Source organism: Leptosomus discolor, chromosome 8, assembly GCF_034619465.1.
Source record: "Leptosomus discolor isolate bLepDis1 chromosome 8, bLepDis1.hap2, whole genome shotgun sequence".
NCBI classification, from domain to species: Eukaryota; Metazoa; Chordata; class Aves; order Leptosomiformes; family Leptosomidae; genus Leptosomus; species Leptosomus discolor.
Window position 1 is genome coordinate 56,541,582 of NC_141398.1, and position 15,890 is coordinate 56,557,471.

Sequence of the window (15,890 nt, forward strand, 5' to 3'; positions counted from 1 at the left end):
TGGATTTCAACACTTTGGAACAGTGGATTTCCAGCGGAGGCTTGGATCCTTTCAGGTAACTCGTGGGTTGACCGCTATAGACCAGCCTTGCTTTTTTTGCTACCTTTTGGGGAAACACGAGTGGGAAACATCTGCTCTTAATTTGCAGGAAATTCACTTAAAAACACCAGACTCTTTACATACCGTGCTCCCATTGGTGGGCAGCTCTCAGAGGTAACAATTACGGTAGATTTTAAAGCAGTGGTTTGAGCAGGTGGCTAGTTTGCACAACCCTTCACCAAAATAGTCACGCTGGTTGCAGTTCTCACTGAGTGAAGTGTTGGTGCTGGTGAGTGTATGTGAACAGTCCTGCTACTGACACTATCATTGTTTGTACCAGAACAGCGCCTCAGGCCAAACAAGAACAGGTCTCCCTTGTGCCAGGCACCCTAGGAACTCCTAGAAACAGACAGTTTCTGCAGTAAAAAGCTTACATTTCAACAAAGCTGCCTTTTTACAATTTGGTTTGCAAGGGTTTTTTAATTATTATTAATTTTATTGCAGATTCACACATATTTACAGGTGTGAGTAGATCTGGTTTTGTTTCAGCGCAAACGCACGCGTCATTCACCCCAGCAGTATGCGGTATACACCGCTCCGTAGGAACCGCCTGTAAGGTTCAGTACGTAACGACCAGCCAGTTTGTTTAAGTTCAGGAGGTAAGTAATTACCAGGGCTATGAGATACCGACAATTTGAACCTCTATAAAAGAGATTTTTGTCTTCCTGTTGGTTGTATTATCCATGTCATTAAGTGAGCGTCTTTCTTCTAACCTTTGCTGGATTGTGTAATTCTGCGTCGTTCTATCAATTGGTGCTTAGGAGTACTCCCGAGACTTCCTAGCTTTTTATAAATAATATTGATGCTAACACGCAACAAAAGTATCCCTCAAATTTGCTAGTAATTGATAGGTTACAAAAACCTTCCCTCCTGAAAGTGTTTGAACAGCAATCCTCCCGTGCGATGCAAGCCTATTTCAACACAACAGCTCTATAATAACACTCGTGATGGACATGCTCACAGTAATTGTGGTCCAGCCCGACATGTATTGTCTTTGACAGCAGCCACTACAAAAGGCTTTATGGCAAAGGCTCCCGAACCCTTCCAGTTGCAGCTCGCCTCTCCCAACAGATCATCTCTGCGACTCGTGATGCGAACGTAGCAGATGAAAGAGCTTTCTCTTGGGCGGGCTCACGACTCCACTCGTAACTGCTGGCACCTCACTTGGCACCATGACCTTTTGTTTGAGAACTACTGCACTAGGAGATGCCGCCAAAAACTCAGCTGCAGGTACACACTGTGAAATAATGGTCTTGTCACAGAGCAGATCATCCCTTTACCCATTTAATTAAAGACGAGCTTAAACTTTTAAGCACAAAGGTTTACACTTTCTCTAAATATTTTGCTAGCATCAAGGCCCTGTAAATTCCTGCTAAATTCTGCCCCTTGGCAATACCCACTATGATGAGTTCCTCAGTTTAATGGCATGTGCAGGAGTTATATAAAATGTAATTTTTTTGTTGGTCCTAACCTGGTTGTTCAAATGAGGAAATTGGAAACGAGATACGAGTTCTACCGCTACCTTTTAAATTGCTAAGAAAAAAGCAAGTATAAATGGTATCATTTCTCTTGACATAGCATCCGTACTGCACACAGCATTACTGAGCCATTAAGCGGTTTAGAGGTCTTAGAAGGGAGTTCATTTTTTTTCATTAGTTCTTTTATTTTGGTAAACAATTGTTCTGTTTCGTGGATGATGAGAGGATACTCAACATCCAGCTCAGCACGGCACTAGCGAGGTGCCGCTCTGCCTGGCCTTGCACACCGACCCCTGCCATTCCCGGGCTGGTGCTTCAGGAAGGCGCAGTAGTTCCCAGTGTCCCCCATAAAACCAGAGAAAAAGGAAAACCAGTGGGAGCCACTGGTGAAGCGACAGGCATAGGGCTTCCCTCGCCGTTTTCTGCAGTGGTTCCACAAGAGCTTAACGCCGGAGCGAAGACGCTCAAAACCCAAGCGGTAACGGGCCCTCACCTCACCGCTTCCCTCCTCCCCACGGCCACCCACCCCCCGCCCTGCGCCGGGCTCCTGTCAGCAAGGGGGCTGAAAGAAAGGGAGATTTGCCGCACTGAACCACCCCACCCCCGCCGCCTCTTTTTCTCATGTTTTCCCCCCTCCGCGCTGGGGGGGGGGTGGGTGTTCCCCTCACGGCGGAGGGTGAGCGGGGCGGAGGGGCCTGACGGTAACGGGGTAGCCCGCGCAGGTGTGCCCGCACGCCTCCAGCTCTTCCCGGGCGGGGTCGCCCCCGTCCCCCTTCAGCCTCGTCCCTCGGCGCTGCCGAGGGACGAGGCTGAAGGGGGACGGGAGCGACGCGGCCCCACTGAGGAGAAAATGGAGGGGGGGGGGGGGGGAGGAGAGGAGGAAAGGGGAGGGGCGCAACGGCCGCGCGCGCGGCTCTTCCCGCGCACCTCGCGCGGCCACCGCCGCCGCTGCCCTCGGCGGCTCGGCGGCCATTGACGTCAGGAGGGCGGCACATGACCCCCTCGGAACCAATCGGCTGCGCCCGGAGCCTCTCCGGCGAGAGGCTGTCGGCAGCGCTCGCTTCTCTCGCCGCCTCCTCCGGCGGCGGCGGCGGCGAGCGTGGAGACACACACTCCCCCCCCCAACACCCGACCTCACACACACACACACACACACACACACCCGCACCCACGGACGCACACCCGCACCCACATACATGCACACGCGCGCCCGCCGCCCCACGCTCTCGCGCACACGCCCCGGGGGGAAGGAAGGAACCGCGGCCGGACGCCGCGCAGCCCCCGCCGCCGTCAGGAGCCCCCACCGCCACCACCACCGCCGCCGCCGGCTTTTGTCTGCCGCCCCCGCCGGGAGCCGACCCTCCGCTCGGCCGGCGCCCGCCCGGGAGCATGGACGCGGCGCTCTGAGAGCCGCGAGGGGGACCCGCCGGGGGGCGGATTTTGAAGTTTGAATAAGGATTTTTATCGCTTCCCGTTCCCCCCTTCTCCCCTCCGGTGCGGCTCGATCCCTTCCCCCATCTTCCTTGACAGGGTTGGTTTTTTTTTTCTTCTTCAGCGGTTTTTTTTTTTTTTTTTAATCCGCCGCGTGGGGTTGGATTTTTTTTTTTTGTAATTATTTTTATTTTATTTGGTTATACCCGTCTCTACCGCCTGTAGAGACCGGTCTCCCCGCCGCTGAGCGCCACCCCCGACCCGCGGGGCTGCCATGGATCGCACCGGCGGCTCCGGCGGGGGCAGCGACCGCAGGCAGACCGAGGAGAGCAAGCCGCTGCTGGGCGAGATGTCCGCTCCCGAGGGGAATAAAATGGGTGCCGCGCCGTGCCGGAGAGCCCTGCTCCATTGCAACGGCATGAGGTACAAGCTGCTGCAGGAGGGGGACATCCAGGTGTGTGTCATCCGGCACCCCCGGACGTTTCTCAGCAAGATCCTCACCTCCAAGTTCCTGCGGCGGTGGGAGCCGCACCACTTGACCCTGGCGGACAACAGCGTCGCCTCGGCCACGGTAAGAGCCCGCCCGGGCCCGCCGCCACCGCCGCGGGGGGCGGCCACAGCGCGGCCGCGGGTCCGGCGGCTTCCCCGCCCCGCGGGGCATCAGCGGGGACGGAGCCGCCGCTGCGGGGCCGGGATGTGTGTGTGTGGGGGGGGGAGGTGGGGGGATGCCTGCGCCTTTGTGCCGCGGTCGCCGTGCTGCCGGCCCCTGCGAGGGCTTCTCTGCCCGCGAGGGGGTCGCTGTGTGAGGGGGGGGCTCGGCTTGAGGGCATCCCCGAATGCCCGCGGGGAATTTTTTTTTTTTTTGTCTTTGTAATCCTAGGGGTATTTAATTTTGCAGCTTCGGTGGGGTTTTTTTGAGCAAGTCTAGTCATTATTATAATATTAATATAATGATATATAATTATAAATTATAATTAGTGCCTTTTTTTCCTTTTTTGCCTTTTTCTTCTTTTTTTTTTTTTTTTTAAATTCGTCCCTTCTCACCATGACACCGCCACACCGAGCCATTTCTATCCGAACCCCAAGTCGGCAGCTGTCTGTCTGCTGGCACGTTGGCCAAGTTGGAGCTGAGGGAGGTGGAGGATGCTTTTAATTCGAGAGAGAAGGCTCGAAGGGTTTGCACGGGCTTTGCTCTGCTTTGTTTTAGGCCTGGTTTTGGGGCTCTGATTTGGTGATCGCATACCCTGCCCAGACACAGGCAATGCGATCGTAAAATATGGAGATTCCTCCAGGGTTTTCTTCCTAGTGGAAATGATGGAAGAGAAAAAGGCAAGGTGGTGATATCAGCAGTACAAAAGATGTACAATAGATGGGTACAGTCTTTAAAAATATGATTTACATTTACACATCCAACTGAAAATTTCATCACCAGTATTATTCGAACATTTGTATAGTGTGTGATGTGACTACACCCGAATTTTGTCTAATACTGATTAACACTGCTCACAAAACACGCTTTACACTGATTTTTAATCATTCAGTACTTCGATTGTGTCGTTTTTGATTTATATGTAAGTGTCTCATTTTTCTCAATGGCTTCGTTCTGGCCTTCCTATAGGACACTTGTGATATGAGAGAGTGGATTGGCTTTTGTGTAGATTTCTGTTAATGGTGTATTTAAATGGGTTTCGTCCAGTCTGTGCGGTGCTCGGAGGTTGGATTTTTTCACACTTTGGTACGCGGAGACACAGCGTGTGTAAGTGTCTCTCCTGCATCATGCTCTGCTGTGGAGTATTCAAAGCAGGTTTTCAGTGGGAGCTACTTTAACCTTCAGGTAGGCCAGCTGCCTATTCTCACAGAGATCTTTTTTTGTGCCACAGTGACATCTCCGCTTACCACTTCCACCGGCCTGTCGAGGATGTTTTTCCAAGGGGATATTTTTCTTTCTTTGATAGAACTACTGTGTAAAGGGAGAAGGAAGACTCGGTTGAGCATTGCTGGAGAAAACCCCTGAAAGACACGAGCACAAGGAGTTTTTGCAGATCTTCATTTTATTAAGATACCGTCAGCGTAGAGGGGAAGTTGAGTATCAGTGGAGATGAGGCATTTTCCTGGCAGTATCCACAGCTGATTATTTCTGGGCAGAGGAGAAGGATACCGGTAGAGAGAGGCATGATCATGCTTCAGACGTTAATCTCTGCAATGTGGCAATACTAGGCATGAAGTTGTATTTGTATAGGAGACGTCAAACTCTGCTCGCTGGCACAGCTGTCACCAAAGAAGCCATCTCTGAAAAAATTTCTGAAGTCCTATGGGGTCGTGCTTTAATTAACGTTGAGGTGTTCTCGTTCCTAATTATTTTATGTATATAAATAGCAAGAAGATACTGAAACGTTGTGCGTACCAATGCAGGCTCCATTTTGTTAAGCAGTGCTCTTCGTGCTTGGTCTTGCGCCTTATCATATTTTTCCAGTGCCAACTCACCAAGTAAATACCGTTGTTCGCAGAAATATCTGTGCTTTATTATTTCAAGTAGAGTCTTTGGTTTCCTGGGAATAATTAGGGCATGAGGATTAGACCCATGTTCACTTGTTGCCTGAATGTATGGGTACATTTAGCAGGTATGTTTCAGACATTGGTTCTATGATACCTAGATTTTAGTCCTTTTTTTTTTTTTTTTGAGCTGAAAAGTTGTGATTTAAGCAAGCTACGTAGTAATTTAACCCCCACCCCCTACAGAAATGGGGTACAGGCACAATGCCAAAACCTCCTGAAACTGTAGGTAGATACTTACATGCAACTAATTTGGTTTTCAAGAGCTGTAGAAAAATATCCATACTGTCTATTGAAAGTGAGCATTGGGAGCACTCAACAACTTTGATAACAAGGTCATTTTTACACATAGGGCTTTCCACAGGCAGGGTGCTTTATGAGCAGCCAGTAATTAATCTTCACATCATCCCTTTGCAAATCCTCCGGCATGACGAGTTTTACTGCATTCTGTATAACATGAATAAAATTGAACAGGAAAATAACATCACTTTGTTTTGCATTTGAAAGCAAAAGTTGTAATGACAGGTAAATCCAGATCTGGCAAATTATGTCCCTGAATACAGTGGATAAGTTATTTGTTGATTCTAGACACTTTCTATCCTTTTTATTGTCACTTGAGACGTATATTTGATTTAAAGTCTTCTCCCCACAAGCTCTTACTTGTCAATGCCTGGGCTGCAATACAGGAGTTAGCATTAGTTTGTGTACGGATTATTCATCTGCAGTTTTTGCCATGAGTAGACACTGAGTGTGCCCACATATAAGCCTCAATAATAAGATCCTACCTACAGGTTTTTTGCGAGAGGTAGCTACTGCCGTTGTTTAATTAGGCAGCTACATGTTTTGTGCTGACAAGATAGCTTTCCGTAGCAGAAGCACTATGCAAGAATGCAATGGAACAAGCGTGAGGCCATTTTATTTTAGCAAAATGTAGGGAGGAAAAAAATAATGTTCCCTACAAAGTGCCTTTTCTGACGTTATCCCAAGCGACTGTTTCTATTAAAATAAGTCCACATTAATCAGAAAAGGATAATAATAATTGTATTCTGAATTGGTATATGTGCTCGGTTAACAAATGGAAAGGTATTAGCTTGTGGAGTAGAGAGTCCCATAACTATAGGTGTTGGGAGTTTATCTGATTTACCTGTTGTTTCCATTGTTTGCTTCCTGTTTCTCATTTCTCAAAGAATGGGTTAAATATAGTGCAGTTTCACCATTACAGTTTCACTCGCATTTTGTCCAGGCTTTCATTCTGGTTCAGAGGTTTTTTGGTGAAAGTAACCACAGATCTTTAACTTTTTTTAAAAATGTAAATGCTGAAGTCCCAGTAGGAAATTTTGGTACTTAGAAACTTTGCCCAATAAGAGCTTGCCTGGGGATGAATCTGACTTTCTTCCCCATGGGAGGAATAATATTTATTTTATAAACACCTACCGAACTCAAATGTAGCACCCTTACTAATTTTTTTTTTTTTTTTCTGGTGAAATCTGTCCTTGCACAGCTTGAAGGGCAGTGATAGTAAAAACAAAGGCAGAAATAAAATCCAATTTAATATTTCTTGTATTTTTTTTGGGGGGGGGAAGAATAACCCTATGGCTATCTTCAGCAGAAATGTTAAAATTTAATTTTCAGTGGTTTAAAGGTAGCTGTCATAACTGAACTTCCATGCCTTTAGTATCCTTCTCCCTTGTCCCTTTCGTGTCTGCCCTGCTTCTCTCTCATTCTTTTTCTTGCACTAGTTGGGAGTAGGTGTCTAGGACGATGAGTTTTATAGTGCTGGGTTGCAAGAAAGACTTGTGATACATGTGTATGCGCAGTGGACAAGGAAAGAGTAAATAAATGATTCATTTTCCCTGGCTAGGGATGACCTCTCTAATTCCCATCTGGGAAGATAAGACATAATTGAAACCATGAAGTTACTCATTAATGTCCCTCAAGGAGGTGGAAACTTTGGCTTTTCATGCCCATTTTGCCTTGGCAGGTAAGTTGAGTGTAATGTAGTGTTATATTCAGGCTGGTGACAATCCTGAAAAGGTTGGAGTGTCTTTTAAACTTCTTTCTGTATGAAAGTGATGTGTGAGGACAATGGTTTATTGACAAGCTAGCTAATCAGAAATATATGTGAAACAAGAATGTAAGTGGATTAGGGAACTGCATTTATATTTTCTTGTAGAGACAAAAAACATACCCAATTAATATTAAATGAGTCAGGGCAGGATGATCCATTTCAAATAGGAGAAGTGGAGTAGAAAATTGTCTTCTAATTGTTTTTTAAAATTCAACAATTCTGCTACTGCATGTGTTTCAGCATGCTATTACATGCCTTTCCTTCCTTCTTTTGGTAAAGATAGAGCAAAAATTCCTATCAAACCAGACTCATTGTTTACGTTAGCACAGGTTCCCATTAGTTAGAAAAACACACTTTTAAAAATTAAATTTCCCTTGAAAAACAGTTAGCTCAAGTGGGAAGTATTATGCAGAGCTCAGAAGTTTCAAAACAATCTTATAAGAATGATTTTTTTAAAGCTTTCCTGGAAAAGGAATACTGTAGCATTATCCAGATTCCAAATAGAACGATTATGAATTAGCAATTGTAATAAAAAATAAACATTCTCTTTGGTAAACCACGTGCTGTCCTTCAGTCCTGTGCTGTTGATGTGTGAGTGTGACTTAAAACGAGCTTGCTGGGCCTGCCGTCATTACGTGTATAAATAAGTAGGAACACGTAGATAACAAAGCAATTCTATTTTTTTTGATCTGTTACAACAATGGAATGTTAATTTACTATTTAAATGTGATATTTCTCATTATTTACTATTGGAAATGATTGTTTTCATTTGACAAGAAGTGGTAGCTACAGGTTTTGGGTGTACACATTTTTGCCTGTTCTGGGTTACCCTGTTGCTGTCTATCAGGTATTTTCTTCAGGCACATCAGGAAGAGCATTGAATCTCGTAATTTACATGCAACCCATGATAAGTCAGAATTCGCTGCAAATTGAGAACAAATTGCTCCATGTTATCTATGCTAGTGAAATTGAGATTCTGTTTCAGAAGGGAAGGCAGGCATGCGCCTGCATTAACGAAACCCAAATTTTTCTGAAGACTCGGTGGTTTAATGGAATATTACTCTATTGTGACAAACGTACTTTACTGCTATATTAGTTAGTAGTTCAGCATAAGAAAACCTAAAATGGTATTTCTTTGAAGTTGTTTAATGCCTGTCAAACATGCCTTTGCGTATATAGTTCCTGCAGTCATTAAAAAGCATATTTATGTCAGTAGTGTTAAGGTATGTGTTTATATGTCACAGAGGTTATATAAAATATGAAAACAGAAGCTATATTCATTGATAGAGTGAGAGCTCTTAAGGCTATTGGTGTTAACACCCAGCCAGTAAATTTTACATGTTTAGGAGCATAAATAAAAAGGATATTCAGAAATAGTTCTGCCTCATTTTTTGTTTTGACTGGGGAGTGAAGATGTGGTGCTAGCCGCTACATGGTGGTAATAGTCCCCCTGAGGAAGCACATAAATTGCCTCTGGCCCTCAATGGGGACCTGATCGTGCATCAGAGCAGGGACTGGAGGAGCTCAGCATCCCTCATGGGGCTGGGTCTTCATGGAGCTGTGAGATCATCTTTTTTCCTTTTTTGTTGTTTTTTGATTGTTTTGTTTTGTTTTGTTTAGTGGAACTTTGTAACCAGTGATGGGAAGAGTCTGCTAGATCATCAAAGTCGGGGTGCTGTCCTTCTAGGAAAGGACGTACTGCCCAGAGCAGCTGTGGCTGCCCCCTCCCTGGCAGTGCTCAAGGCCAGGATGGATGGGGCTTGGAGCAACCTGGTCTAGTGGAAGGTGTCCCTGCCCATGGCAGGGGGGTTGGAACTAAATGATCCTTAAAGGTCCCTTCCAACCCAAACTGTTCTGTGATTTTGTGAAACAAAAGAAGGACGTTTAGTTTTTCAGAGGTGAAAGGCTCTGGGTGAGAGTCCCATCTGTATCGACATTCCAGTTTGCAAGCTTACGTTTGTGTTGTTAGCAAGAGTGGGAGGACAGAGGCTGAAGCCTTGGTCCCACCAAAATTGTTAACAACACTGCATAGACTGAGGGACTCTTTGGAGGAAAAAGGTGGTAGGTTTAGTACATAGAGAGGAGTGTTTTTTTTTTTTTTTTTTCCCCAGCTGTTTATTGCATATAATTTGTGTGTACTTTTGAAGTTCCTAAATAACAGGTGAGTTTTAATGTGATACAATAAAAAGGTTTCTCTCCTTGCCTTCTACATTAGTAAGCATGGCTGGACTAATAGGGTTTTACTCATCTCCCCACATAGGATTTATGAAAGAAGAGACCTACCTCAAATAGTTCAAGCCTTTTGGAGTCTTTAGAAGTAATTAGATTGTGGGTTGCATGGGTAGATTGTGGCTTGTTTATTAGTGTTTTCAACAGTGTTAGTTGCATCAGTTTTGTTCTGTGCTTATAGATACGTAGTGCTTAATTCCATAAACAATCGTGTGTTTGAAGGAGATTGATACTTCAGCGTGTGTAATCCATATAGGGCACTTGTGCATGTATGTGTACTCAGTAAAATAACTTTTTCACGCAGTCTGATGATGCAGGGTCATGGGCAGTGGTGCTGTTTTAGGTAGTCCTGGCCTGTGCTGTTCATTTCTGCATCTGTGCCACACCGCTCCAATCTGTCTTCTGGATGTGCTTAATAGTTTGCAGGGTCAAATTGAGAAAATCTGTGTGAACTGGCCGGGGAACACTTTCTGTCTTTGAACCTTTTGCAGATTTGTTGTTGTCTTTTAACTAGATCCGGGAACTGATCTGTTTCAGCATATAGTCCACCAGACTGTTGAGGAAGAAGAGAGAGGGAAACATGGTAGGCTAGAATTGCTGCCAAAAACAATGTATTATTAAATCATTGCGTAAAATTTTCCTGTTTTGCACAATATTTAAGAATGCAGGGGCAGTACCAGGAAAGGGAAAAGACAATTGAAAAGCATACATTATAACCGAACATGACAATGGTGAGTGAAGTTTTAGCTCTTGTGGTTGTGGAGGAAGACGGGAAGAAGTCAGAACCAGCTGCTGAATCAAAAGGCCTTAATTTCATAGGCTTAAAAAATTAGAATTTAAGAATACTTTCTAGGTTTTGGAAGAGGGGGTCTTGTTTCAGGGTTTGTGGACGTGTGATGTTACCAGTCCTGGCATTTCCTGTACTTAAAGTGATTTCTTGACTCTGCCTCTTGGGCTGTCCCATGGCTGATGGGAGAGGGCCAATAGTGTGGGAAATACAAAAGCAGGTAACATGCCAGGTTGCAGACTGTGGTGTCCAGGGCATGAGTTTATGGTGACAGCTATTTCCTTCTACTTTAATCTGAGTTTTCAGAATGTTTTAAAATAATTTTAAGTATTTTTTCCTTTTTTTTTGAGTAACTGAGGGGAAAAAAAGCGTCTGTTTTTTCTGGATTTGAGTGTGTCTGCTAGATGCGTGCCGTTACTAATTGAGCTCAAGAAACTCGTGAAGTTGCAATGACTAAAATCTGAACTGGAAGTACACTCGGTCATGTACATTCTTGGTCTCGCTCTGTTGAAATCAGTAGGGTAATTTGAGGAGAGGGATTACCATTCATTGCCTGTACCGTGAATGGCAGGATGTGCTGTGCAGAAAGCCAGAAAAGTTCAGCGAAAGATCACTGTGCAGCTTTCAGGTTGGCTGCGGGTTGGGAGAGATGGCTGACTCTACTGTTAGTCTTGTACAGCGCTCTGCGAAATAAAGCCCCGCTTTTTTTCTTTGGTTGGCAGATCTTGAGGTGTTGAGCAGCCCGCACTGGGAGGAGTGGCTCTTCTAGGAGCGAGAGGCTTGCTGGGGCTTTCTCTGTTAGACAGAACCAATATAGAAGCTGTTGCTATTTCACTCATTTTATGCCAACATTTAGATGTCACTGGCCTGGGGAAAAGTTAGTTTGTGACGTTGATTTCTCGTATTTGGAAAACTGGGGCTGAGGACAGAGAAACTAACGAGGACTGCTCACCGCAGTCCGAAAGCCCTCGCAAGGATAGCGGTGAACACCTTCAAGACATGACAGACCTTGGGACCAAGTGCTTTCTCTGCACCTTCATATCCTGCAAAGCTGGGGGAAACACATGTGACTTGGTGCAGTGTATTAATGTTTAATTATTTGGTAGAGTTGTGGGGGATCAGCAAATGTAATTATTGACAGAGGAAGTTTTTTGGTGTGTAGGGTTTTTTTTGGTGTGGGTTTTTTTTTTGTTTTTTTTTTTTTTTTCCTGATTCGCATCCCCAATAGCTGAGAAATCATGGTACTGTGGGAGGAGTGTGAGCCAATGTCAGAGATGCAGGGAAATGCGATGTGGCTTGCTGAGCAGCCCCAGGTGAGGCTGCACCGGGATGTATGCCCTTCTCATTCAGGATTCCCAGAAAGGTCCTGCCAGCCACCACTGCTGCTCCGTGGGCCACACACCAGCTCCCTCCTGCCTCTCTTCCCCAGACAATAGAGGTTTATTAAGGAAAGAATGCTGCTTGCTGCAAATTGATCTCTTTTTTTTCCCCATTTGGTCTTGAGATTTGCTGAAATACTGCTGTGGTATGTGGTCCTGGATGAGGCTTGCATGAGGGTGAATGTCCTATAGGGGCAGCTGCCCCCGGTTTCTTGGAGGTGTAGTAAGATGGTGCTGCTGCTTCTGCTGTCGTCTTGCGTGATATTTGCATCTGTAGCCGTTTTCACTTTGGAGGCAGTGGCAAAGTGTGAGGTTTAAAATGGGATAAGCCTTTTATGAGCCCTTGGAAGTGTTTCTCTCCCTTGTCTGCTCAGAATTACCACTTGTTTAATGAGTGAGAGCTCTGGCACTTTTCAAAGTATGTTGCAGTTTCCCTAAAGTTCTTGTCCCTGTGATCAGGAGATTGCATGATCATCATTGGATGAAAAATTTAAAAGGAAAAATTGTTCTCGCTCCCGTTGAGGAGAAGAGTAATAACCAGGGCTTCAAAAAAGATGAATAAAATATGAATATCCAATGCTTCTCAAACTCTAGATCTCTAATGTCATGATACTAAGAATGGAGATGTTGAATGCTTGGAGCTATGACTGAAGGGCTTTTGCTTCTTGGATTTCCAGTGCTTAAAGAAATGCTGAATAAAATAAAATCTTTTTCTCCTTTTGCAAAATTTAAAACTCAAATGTTAAAGCACTCAGAAATGGGTTTAGGTTTTGTAAGATTTTGTTTACAAAGATGCCACATATGGTACAATAAGTGTTGCCCAAAGAAAGCTGAGATGAAGCTAAATCAGAGGGGTTTTTTGAGGATACATAGTTGTGTTCCCAAATATAATTATTTTATATTTATATTTTCTATAATATTTTTCTTAGGCCTAAAGAGAAACTGTGTTTGGAAGTGATAATCAGAAATAACATTTTTTTTTCTCTTAGAAATAAGTTGTACATATTTTTGAAGTGTACAGATGTCTATGCATATTTTATGGATGAGATTTCTGGTGTTGTTAACCTAAAGGTAAGGCAAGAATTTGAAAATAAAAATGTCACTTCATTCTTTATTTGTGTATAGACAATTAACATCTAACAGAGCACGTGCAGGTAGACAGTTTGGATAATTTTTAAAAGAAAACTTTTTTTTTTCTTCTTTTCCCTAAGCTTCCTGAAGATCCCCATGGCGTGTTCCCAACAGTATGTTTCAAACAATACGGAGCAGATATTTCTCAATGGTAAAGCTGTGATACTGCTCTTTTTCACATGGCAGTGGCCCTTTCCTCCCAGTCCTTGCCTGTTTTGGCTATTTGAATATGAGCTTTTGGGATCTGCAGGTGTCTCTTACCATGTCTGGTTCCTGTTGTAATGAGGTTCTGTTGTACCACGGAGTTTTTTGTTTGCTGCTGTAATACAATTAGTGCGTATTGGGAGCAGACTATGTTTTTGCTCTATCTGTGCAAGCACTGAAAATAAAACTGAATGACTTTGTTGTCCATTTTCAGGGATAGGCATTATTAATAGTAAAGTAGAAACTGCTTTAAAAAAAAAGTTTCTGAAACTTGCCAAGTGGAATCCAGCTTTTTAATGAAAATACTAAGGGTGTGTATGTTTATTCCATAAATATGAATGTCTGTTTGACCTTCTGTGAACAATAAAAAAAGAAGGATTATTGTTGGCCTTTAAAACAATCAGAAAACACAATTTTTGGATGGCACTATCATGACTTAATTCTACAAGTCCTTGGGTTTCAACTTCACGGTGCTTAAACTCTCAGAGTGCGTTATGGTCAGTGTTTTTACACATAGCGAAAACAAAGAGACTTTTCAGACATGTCTGCTACTGTTGGTTCATGCTTAATTTGCAGTTCCTTCTCAGTTGGTGTGTGCATTTATGGTTCACTCTGGAGTGTCTTAGGTTGGACACCAGGAATCAGTAGCATGTTGTGCCTTGCCCTGGTGTTCATGATAAATCACTGGTAGGAGTTGGAGCAGAAATGAAGTTTCTTTGCTTTGGCCGCCAGGCTGCATCTTCCCTCCTGATTTTGATGACTGTTCGTTTTCTTAATTGTCATAAATCTCACTAAAAATCAGTGGCAGTGAGAGAGAGTGACTGACAGGAGAATGTGGCCCAGGGTGTCATGCTCTTCTTACTACCCTTCAATCTTCCTGCAAAGAAAATATCTGTTGGGGAACCAGGTGCCAATCAGTTCAAGTCTTTTGCTTTCTGTGGCATGCATGCTTTGTATATTCTCCTAATAGTCACTTCTGACAACCTACCACTTTGCTTTTGCTTTAGAGGCTGTTAAGATTAGTTCAGAAATAGAGAGTAAGTCAGGAAAAACTTGACTGCACTAAAATTTTCAGGATGAGAGTGATCTTGCAAAATGATTGTAGAAGCAGGGTGTTGCGATCCGTTTTTGAAAAAAGATTGGAGGTTTTCTCTCTCATACCTTGAATTTACTGTACAAACTTTTTGATGTTGAGCTCTTAAATTTAGGAATCACTTGAGAAGAATATGATCGCAGAGGCATCTCAAAACACCATGTTTCTCTCTACTACAATGTAAGCTGCAAGAAGATAGGAAACTGAAAGTAGAAGGTTATGTGGACTTTTAAATAGTGTATCTGTGAGCCACTGGTGTAAGCTAATGCAATTCTGCAGAATTTTTGTTTCTGGTAGCTATGCAGTTTTTCTAGTTGGGGATCTGAGTGTTGAGTTGTTCCTGGCAGCTTGAAAACGTAGTTGCACAACGAGATGTTACAATGCCAGGCAGGGCATTGGATGTCAGTGACAGAGAGTTGTGAGTGCGTGCCTTCCTTGGGTGCTCTGGCTCCACGATGATCTGACTATAGCTATGGTGTTCTGTCATATGAACAGTTTGCTTAGTATCTTGGCTCTGAGAAAGAACGTGGGAGGAGGGGACCAAAACTGTGAAAGGCCCAGTGATTCTTTGAAGAACAGCATTTACTTTTGCAGCAGAGGAGATTTCCATCTACTTCACTAGACTGTGTTGAGTGAGATCCATCCATGCCCTTGTGTTACTGCTCAGTAGTGAAATGCCCATAGTTTGGGTACCTGTTGATTCCTTGTGGAAGGTGAATCATGTTCAGTGAAGCAATCGTGTTGCTTATCCAACAGTAATGTAGAACAGAGAGGTTTGTTTGGATGTCTGGAGAAAGAGAAAACAACGTCATCTTACAGATGTTGTCAGTCTGTTTTTCAGTCATTGTTTAAACCAGAAGAAAATCTACGCAATTGCTGTAAACTTCTACCTTTAGTAAATAGGTTATAGTAGCGTGATTATGGAGTTGGAAAAGGAGCTTCAGCTTATTCTTTCAGTGCAGGAATACTGATACTTCTTCACATATTCCTTACAAAAGGAATAGCAACTCCAGCTGTGTAATAAGGGCTCAAAGTAGTATTCTTGATCATTTTTGTTATGAAATGCAGCCAATTTTCTTTGCCGGTATGTGGAAGTGAGGAGCATTGATGAAAGATATTATGCAAGTGCAAATTATTAGTCATTACTTTGTTTAGTTTTCCTTTCAACTCTTCAGGGTTCTTTCAGATCCTTTATGGTTGTTTTTTTTCTTTTTTTGATCACTGCTATTATGGTGACTTTTGAGGATACCTTTTAAATTTTTAACTAAAAAGTGGCCTGACATCCAGAGGCACAGAACAGCCTTTTCCTCTTCTCCCAGAGGAGCAAGCGGCTTGAGTGGAGTCCTGGCACTGAAAATCCCATCTACTTTGTAACCAAATAATGTGAACATCGAAGAAAACATGAAACTTGTGCTGGCACAGAACTTTGTGGCTGAAG

The 15,890-nt window shown here is 43.8% G+C and overlaps 1 protein-coding gene across 3 annotated transcripts in view; it reads left to right on the forward strand.

Moving 5' to 3' along the window:
- Nucleotides 1-3,282: 3,282 nt before the first annotated feature.
- The window catches only part of CMIP (c-Maf inducing protein), a 136,512-nt gene continuing 123,904 nt past the window's right edge, over nt 3,283-15,890 (forward strand). For all 3 annotated transcript variants that reach the window (XM_086468955.1, XM_086468958.1, XM_086468957.1), the window contains exon 1: nt 3,283-3,579. In XM_086468955.1, coding sequence (XP_086325081.1) covers nt 3,283-3,579 — 297 coding nt within the window. The remainder of the gene's footprint in view (nt 3,580-15,890) is intronic.